General features: G+C 58.4%; 1 protein-coding gene across 1 annotated transcript in view; it reads right to left on the minus strand.

Moving 5' to 3' along the window:
- The window catches only part of PPARGC1B (PPARG coactivator 1 beta), a 22,387-nt gene extending 14,294 nt beyond the window's left edge, over positions 1-8,093 (minus strand). Inside the window, exon 1 of the mRNA XM_019473770.1 lies at positions 8,046-8,093. Within this exon, the coding sequence (XP_019329315.1) occupies positions 8,046-8,093 (48 nt within the window). The remainder of the gene's footprint in view (positions 1-8,045) is intronic.
- Positions 8,094-8,869: the final 776 nt, after the last annotated feature.

The raw sequence follows: 8,869 nt of genomic DNA on the forward strand, positions 1-8,869 counted from the left end.
CGGTGAGCGCGGGGCTTCCCCAGCCCTGCCACTCGCTGCCTGCACCAAGCCCCCAGGTCATGCTTGGTTTTGCCCCCGATGTCCAGGTTCAAACGCGGCGGGGAAAGGTCTGGTGCGACTCCTCCCGGTATTGGCTGCCCGGGGGGAGTTTTCTGGCAATGAGGGAAGCAAGTTTATTTACAGAGCAAATGGATTTTGGGGCAGGCAAATATCTGAGCACGTGAGAGAGGCTGCAGGGGCAGGAGAATGTGGGGGCCTCCCCTCCTGAAATGCCCTGGAAGGGTCTCCTCTGAAACTCAAGGGGAAGGAAAAGGGATTTCAAACTGAGCTGCAGGAATGGAAAAGACAGTGGTTTCTCTCTTTCTCTTGCCTTTTTTTTTTTTAATTGGGATAATCTGGGATTATTGATTGTGTTCCCATAGGCTGAGGAGCCTGTGTGCCAGTGCTTCCCACCAGGTTTAGGATACCCTGTGCCACACCAAAGGACATTCCTGTGTACACAGCTCCCCCCCATTTTGCATTTCTCATCTGCTTTCTGCCCCGTTCCCACCCAGGGGTGGCAAGGAAAGCGTGAGTGGTTTGGAGGATGCAGCAAGGGCAGGAGAGAGTGGCTTCACAGCCCAATAGCGAGCCAGTGCTGTGTCCCAGCAGCAGACCACTGGCCTGGCTGTCCCCATGGCCGCAGCAGGGCTGGGGGCTGTGGGGAACTGCTGACCCTGACCCAGCCCCGCCGGTGTGGGCAAATCCCACAGGGGACCGGGCAGCTGCCCGTGTGCTTGGGGGGATGCTCTCCCCAGTGTCTTCCATCCGCCCTGCTGCTAGAGGGAGGTGTATCAGGTAGACATCTATGAGCATGGTGCCGCTAATTGTATCGGGCACATCTATGCAATGCCCTGAACAGCTCCGGGATCCGGATACTCCTCGTGGGCCCCCCAAGGCTGGGGCTCTTCAAACCTGCCCTGCGAAAACCTTTGCTCCCCGGGTGGTCAGAGCGCATGTAGCAGGTCAAGGGTCCCCGTCCTCATCACTGCCAGCTCTGGGGGACACAGATGTTACCCTTCCCCCAGCTCTCCTGTCCTCTCTGCTCAGGGGCATTCTGGGCTGCTCTGGGATCAGACGTCCTTTGGCCTCTCAGATGTGTCCCTTACCTGCTGTGGCTTGTCCCTGCTTTCCTGCCACCGCTCTTGCGCCTGCTCCAGAAGAAATCTTGCAACAACTTTGGCTCCCCCTTCTCCCCAAATCTTCCCATGGGAACACAGGCAAAGGCTTTTATTTTTAGAAAAGCCATACATACATATATATATGTGTCTGTGTGTGTGTGCGCGCGCGTTCAATTAAAAATAGCAAAGCAGTCAAATTCTCCTGCTCCTTTTGATATGCCACAAGGGAAAAGATCCTGGTGCTGAGATCACAAGGAGCAGCTGACACCAGTGCTTGGGACATCTTTTGATCAACTCCACAGATGTGACAAGTCCCCATTGGCAACAGGGCTGGGTAAAAATAAACTCCTGCAATCTAATGCTGCTGAGCTGCCCTCTCTGGGCACCCCGAAGGCAGGAGTGCCCCGGCACTGCCATGCTGCGTGCAGCCATCCCAAGGCAGTGGTTGGCAGTGGATGCTCCCAGGTTCCCAGCTAGCACAGGTCAGGACTGCCCAAAAACGCTGCTCTGCCTGCATCGGTCCCCCTCCTCTTTGGAAAAAGTGGGTAGAGCCTTTGCTTAGTGCAGCTGCCCGCATGGGCACCTTGCAGGGCATCCTAGCACGAAGCTGCGGCTCCAGCCAGTCCCCTCTGCTAGAAAGGGTCATTTAACCGGCCCAGCCACCGAGGACTTGAGTCTCTGGAGGAAATCCATCACTCTGAGCACCACTAGCCCGGCACTGAGCGCTGAGAACAGAGCCCCTCTGGGCTGGCCGCAAGGGTGGGGGAGGACCCAGCCCCCCTGCCCGGGTAGGGAGTGGCAGTGATGGGGAGGCTGCCTGTGGGCACTGGACCTCATCTGCTCTGACTTTCCCTTTTCCCACCCTTTGCATTTCCTGCTGCCTTGGGAGAGGAGTGAACTTTTGTTCTAATTTTACTCGGGAGTTTGTAGGAAGATCAGCCATGGGTTCTTGGTGTGCAGCCAGCAAACACCCATGGAGACATGCTCAAAAATTCAGAGGCATCCTCCAGCCCAGACACCTGGCCCGTGCACGCTGCAGCATAGCCGCGACTAGAAAGCTGCCGGCAGCTCGTTGCGACTTGTCTGATGAATCCCTGCTCCGGGGAAGAGGGATGCCCAGGCAGCTATGTGGGTGCCCCTGTGCCTCCTCCTTTGGGGGAGCAGGAGCCCAAGCCTGGGCATCCCCTTGGGCAGCAGGAGCGCCCTGCAGCAGCACCGCATGGGCAGCTGCACCTGAAAGCTGAAGCTAAAAGGTGGAGGGCATTTGGGGGAACGGCCTCCGTTCAGAGACGTCCTCCTCAGCTTTATTTAAAGCATGAACCAACTCTGACCTCAGCCCTAGCAGAAATGCAATTGCAATTACAGGACAAAGAGGCAGCTGATACTCGCTTGCATGTTGTAAGGAGCTTCGCCTATACAGAGGCTTTGCTTGCTGGGAGGACAGAGCATTAACGTTTTTATTCATTTACTGCTGAGCTCGGACAGCCCTTCCCTGCTGCGAGAGGTTTATAACTTCAATCATGGGAGCAGAGCTTGCCCCGGGAGGCTGGCAGGGACCCTCGCACCGAGGGTTTGTGCTCGTTTCATGCCCCTGCCGAGGCTGGCCAGACCCAGCAGCAGCCATGCTGTGCATGCGCGGGGACAGCCTGGAGATCAGGAAGGCTCTCTGCCCGCCGCGGCTGCACCGCCCCACTGCCAGCCCCACCGTCCATGTCAACCACGGCGGAGCTGGCAATAGAGAGAAAGTGCAAGGGACAGTCTCCAAACCAGCAGTCAAGGACATCCAGAGGTCACCTCGCCAACTTTCCTGTCCCAGGGAGCCTCGGCTGCACCTAAACATTTCCAGACAAGTACCAGCAAGGCCTCTCCCTAAGCACTGCAGTTGTGGAAGGGCTGGCTCCCCCCCAGCCTGTGCCTATGCCTTCTCCTGGAAACCCCACGTGAGCAAATCAGTCTGAGAGCTTCTGGTGGCTCCTTGGTCAGTATCCCTTTGTCTCCCAGGGCTGCGAATGGAAGAGCTCCCAGGTGCTCTGGGGACTGCACCTACCAGGGCACCTGCTGCTCCGACTCCCTGTCCCTTTGCAAAGTCCCTGATCTTTGCCCTTCCTGGGGCAGTGGCAAGGCAAAGCGGGATGAGGAGCTGACATGGGGGTTAGCTCCATCTCCCTGCCCAATCGTGAGGTTGGCCGATGTGGGCAATCGTCTCTAGTGTCCCCAGCAGCTCCAGCATGTGTCCTGGGCTGGATGTGCAGCAGAGTGAGGGCAGCCACTGGCTAGAGCCACATCCAAGGATGCCCCATTGAGCGCAGCTCAGTGCTGGCTCCTGACGTCGTGGGGATGGCAGGTGGTACATTTCCCCTTTCAGGTCTTTCTCCTGCTTTGGAGCAGCATTAACTCTGGTGTGGGAGCATGTGAGGTCTTACCTCTGCAGAGACATAAGGCTCCTCTCCAAGCCCAACTCTAATTCAAATATTGGATTAATGAGACAGGAAATGTTTTCCTCTTTTTCAGTGTCAACTTGGGCTCCTCAGACTAAACTCCCCAGTTAGTGGGGCTGGAGAGGCCAGCTGGGAAGCGGGCTGCTGGCTTCTGCGGGCAGCCGTACCCAGCGAGCCCACCAAGAGCAGACCTTGGCTCCATGTGTGTGCAGCCAGCTTGCCCTGGGAGCGCGCAGCGCACGGCCCTCCTGCCTGCCAGCCTGAAAACAGGCACCTGCCACCCGGAGTTCAGCAGCCTTTAGGCAAATGCTGATGCTTTGGGGTTTTGCCTTCCCTGCAGCAAGCCTGGGAAAGAAGCAAAGGGGCGATGCCACCTCCGGACACAGTCTTCGAGGAACTACAGCCCTGCTGCCAGGAGATAGCAACCTAAACCAGGGCAAGCAAGAGAGCTCAGCTGGCCATTGCTTATAACTGGCTCAGAGAGGCTGGGGACAGGGCAGTGACGGTGACAAAGAGACCTGCAGGTCCTCTCCTCTGTCACACCCCCGACAACAGCACCAGTAGAAATTTCTCTTATCTGCAAAACCTCTTGGCCCAGCCCCTTGAAGTTGTGGCCAAGTATTTTGCAGCGAGGCTCTGAGCGCACCGGGTGATGGCACACGCATTGTGCTCATGCTTAGTGAGGCTGCAAAAGTTTCAGCTTCTGAAGTCTGCCGGCGCGAAAAGCACTGCTGGACGGGCACAACGCCTTCACAGGAACTTAATCCTGTTTAAGCCTGGGAGGCCAGATTTGCATTGCTGCCTGCATATACGGCCCCAGGATGCTTTGCAGTTGCCTTGTCACTTACATGCCACTTTGCTGTACAGAAAAAAGGAAGGAAAGCGGCAGCTCCTCAGAGGGGCCGAAGGAACCGGCCAGAAACAGGCAGCCCATCTCCTCGCCAAGGAGCCGAAGCAGTGACTCAGCCCTGCACAGAGCCTCCTCCTTCCCCACAGCCGAGTGCCTACCCAAAGCATTAAGGGATAAATATACATCCACAGGCGCTGGAGACAGAGCCCCAAATTAGCCAGTAGCATTTAGGCTGGGACCCAAACCAGCAGAAGGTGAGAAATGCCGAGAACACGAAGTGCCGGCTCCTGCCAGCCCTCCCTTGGCGGCACGGGCAGCACCGGCTCCTGGTGCCCATGTTCGGACAAGGAGTTTCCCTCTCCTCGCCTTCACCCCAAGCTTGTCTCTAAAAAGGAAAGAAAATCCTTGGGCAGGGGTTTTGGAGAGAGCCGTCCGGGCTTATCAGGGAAATCCGTAATTACAGACTGCTTGAAATGGGGATTACAGCCATGCAGGGAGACGGGCACCGCGCAGCTGTTTCACTGGGATGAACTCTTCCCCTGGCAGGCAGCAGCGGGCTGGCTGGTGCAGTGGTGGTGGGCACGGCTGCCCGCCCCGCTAGCTGCTTCTGGCAGGTGGGAGCCCCACTCGGGCAGGCAGGGATGCGTGCATGCAGACCCCTAGCACACTCCCAGGCCGCCCCAGCACTGGAGCAGGGAGGCGATGGGGGCACGCAGCCACCGCAACCCACGCCGGGGCCAAACCCAGCCCCGTCCACTCCCGGGGTGCACCCTGCTGTCCCTGCGGCTCCCACCCAGGGGATGCGGTCCCCATGCAGTCAGGCCACCAGCACCCTGGGCGGGTGAAGCTGGGTGCTGCCAGCCCCTTATCATCCCTAAGGACACGCCAGCTCCCTCCCAGCCCTCCCAACCCAGAGGGACCCGCGTGGAGCAGGCAGCCCCCCTCCAGTACCGGGGAGGAGGGCAGAGGTGGGGATGAAGGAGAGAGCTATAAATAAGTGTAAATACAGCAAGGAGGCACCTGGCGAGAGCTGTGAAGGTCACCAGAGCATGTGCCAGCAGATAAGCAACCCACCTCCCCACCGGCATTTGACAAAATGTCACTGTGAATGAGGGAGAGGTGGTGTCGGGTGCCTTGGCCCGGCTGCCCCTCACCACCCCCCGATATTTATAGCCTGAAAGCCCCAAAGTGGAGGGCAAGCAGTCCCTCCTTGGGAGGCAGCGAAGGCAGAGGGGACCCTGCCTGCAAACACACCGATGTGACATGGCGGAGGGAGGCACGAGGAATGCAGAGGCAGGGCTGCGCAGCAGCAGGCTGCCACTCCCTCATCCAGCTCCCCAATTTGGGGGGAAAAGGAGCACAGGAATCGCCCAGGCTCCTGGGTCTGCACAGAGGTGTGCAACGCCTTGCTGTCCTGCTAGGAGCAGGGCATTTCACCCTCTGCACTCTGTTGATTTTTAATTTTTTTTTAATTTCTACTAATCTGTTTTAACGATTCAGCCCAGCCAGCAAGAGGAAGAAACAGCACTAGCATTTAAAGCCTGGACAAAATAAACAGCAGGTTGATCCTTTCTTCCACTCAAGCTGCTCAAAAACAACTGCTGCATGTGGGAGCTGCCGCGGCAGTGCCGGGCCCCAAGCCGGATGCCCTGCACCGGCACGCATGGAGCAGCCGCCCTCCCGACGCAGCCCGTGAAGTGCAGAGCGGGCAAGGGGAGGGGGTGCAGGCAGCACCAGCTACCCGGCCCAGCGGCACCAGCAGGACAAGGGGTGCTTGGTGCCAGGCTCTGAGCCACAGCCTGAGTGTGAACACGATCTCGCTCGCTGACTTTTGTCTTACATTAGAAGGGTGTAATTAAGATCAACCATGAGATGCCAGTAATAGGAAATATTAAACATTAACTGCAAACAATAAACACGAACTTGCCAGGATATCTTTGATATGGAGGAAAGATGGAAGAAATTGCACTAAACTATCCCTGAGTCACAGGATAGAAAAAAGGAGCCTGAGATACTGGTAATAATGCCCTGAATAAATAACGATCTGCTGGAACACTTTAAACAAAGGTGTGTCAGCTTTAGGAAGAAGGGCAGCAGCAAAGTATATCACAGGTTACAGAGCTGCATGTTCATACTATACTCGGCAGCCATTTATTTGGGCTCCAGATTAGAGAGTCCACTTTATTTCTGCCTGAGCTCCAGGATGGGCCAGCCCAGGGCTGCAGGACTCACCGATGCCGTGGAAGAGCTGGGGAGACCCCACAGCCCCAGCCGCCCCACGCAGAGCCCAAAGCACCTCCCCACTGCCGTCACCCTCCGGCACCGCCACCACCAGGGCAGCACCACCAAGCACCAGGCAAGGGCAGAAAAGGAGACCCAATGGTTGTTTTGCCCCGTGCAAGGAGAGGGGGCAGCAGGTAGAAGCAGAAACGGGCCGTTCCCAAAGAAAGCACCACCAGGGCAGCACCACCAAGCACCAGGCAAGGGCAGAAAAGGAGACCCAATGGTTGTTTTGCCCCGTGCAAGGAGAGGGGGCAGCAGGTAGATGCAGCGGGGAACGGGCCGTTCCCAAAGAGGGACGCTCTTCTCTCAACACTGGCTAATGGAAACAGCACCTGCCAATTGCGGCTGCTGCCAAGCGCCATGCCGTGCCAGCTGCTGCTGCTGCCACGTCCCCAGGGTACAGTCTGCCAGGCAGAGAGGGCTGCCCGGGCAGTGCCAACACGCTCAGGCACACACAGCATGCTGATAACAGTGTCTCCCATTGCAAGAGAAGTGTGACAGCTTTATCCTGCACCCCTGCAGCCAAACAGCAGCACCCCATGCCAACCCTGCCAGCAGCCAGCCCGGCAAACACCACCCACCACCTGCTGATCCTGGCACAGCAGAGAGCAGCACCCCCAAATATGCACATGCCAGCAGCTGCTGCCAGCCTTGCCCCAGTCACTGATGGGTGTTGCTGCAGGCAGCAGGGCTGGCACTGCTCGATGGCATCAGCCAGGCAGGGCACAGGCCTGGTCCTGAACCCTGGTGGTGTTTTCTAAGAAATTCCTTGTTATCATCTGCCCCAAAACCAAAGGCAGGACCAACAGACAGCAACCGGCACGTACTGAGCCGGGTACAAAAGCACAGTGGGAATTGAAATGTCCCGTCAGCTCGGGAGGTCTCCAGCCCTGCCATGCCATCCACCGGCCATGGGGAGAGAGGCACAGGCAGGAGCAGGCAGGTGTTGTGCTCCAGCACGATGCTCACCTCCTCGCCGCAGCATTTCTCCAGCAAGGCAGCACAGCCTGCACGGGGCAAGGACAGAGCAAGAGGTGGCACAAGCCCTGCAACCTTGAGAGGCTCTGCACAGAGGATGCCCAGCAGGACAGGGAGCAGCGGGGGCCGTGGCTGAGGCCAGCAGGGGCATCGAGACCCCGAAACTCTCGGGACTGCTTCCGCTCGCAGACCCACAGCTGGAGGTGGCAGGAAACGCTGTGGCCCCGCGAGACAGGCTGGGGAGCCCCCCGAACAGGGGTGCCCCTGACCTCCAGCCAGGCTGGCGGCACAGGGGGGCCAGACTGTGCCGTAGGAGGGGACAAGCGCTTGACTCACCGAGGAGCTGACTATTAGCCAGCTCTGCTGGTCACAAAAATTCCCCATGATGGCAACTCCCTCCTTTTGAAAGGAAAACATGAGGGGGTGATTATTTTCAGACCTTCCTCTTCTGATGTCCTGGCAGCCAGCAGCCATATGACAGCTGTGGGCAGAGGGACGCCAGCGAGGAGGCTCCCCCGGGGTCAGGGTGGCTGCAGGGGCTGGAGGAGGAGCAGCCCTGTCCCTGCCCTGCTCTGGCCACCGGCCCCTTTGGAGGTTTGGTCACCAGCTTGTGGGCTGATGGGGCTCCACAAGGCCCTTTCTGTCCGGAGGATATTGCAGACATCCTCCCATGGTGCAGCCCTTCCCAGCTAACACGAGTTCAGCTCCATGGGCACTGTTTGCCCTGGCACCGGCAGCTCTTCACCCCTCTCAGCTGGCTGCAAGAGCAAATCCCTGCCAGGAGGCAGCGAGCAACTGTCCCTCCAGCTCCCCACACTACGAGTGAGGTTGAACCTGCAGTAGCACAAGGAGGAAAGCAGAACCGCTGCCCACAGGGACCATGGTAGACATCACTGTGTCGTGCCACGTCGGGTTCCCCCTCCAGCTCCAGAGCTGCGCAGGCTGCACAGGCAAGCCCAGCCTCAGCTGTGCTCCCTACCCACAGCCACAGCCTCGGAATCTTCCACAGTGTTGTGCTTGGAGAGCTCCTTTTGGCTTTGCCAGGAGCCACAGCCGCAGCCTGTGGTCCTGGGAATCCCTGAACTACTCCCAGGGGCTGGCACAGGCAACATGGGAAGCCGGGAGGCTTACAGGGTCCACGGGCAGGCGGCAGGGAGTGA

The sequence above is a fragment of the Aptenodytes forsteri genome, unplaced genomic scaffold (assembly GCF_000699145.1).
Source record: "Aptenodytes forsteri isolate BGI_AS27 unplaced genomic scaffold, ASM69914v1 Scaffold54, whole genome shotgun sequence".
Taxonomy (NCBI): Eukaryota; Metazoa; Chordata; class Aves; order Sphenisciformes; family Spheniscidae; genus Aptenodytes; species Aptenodytes forsteri.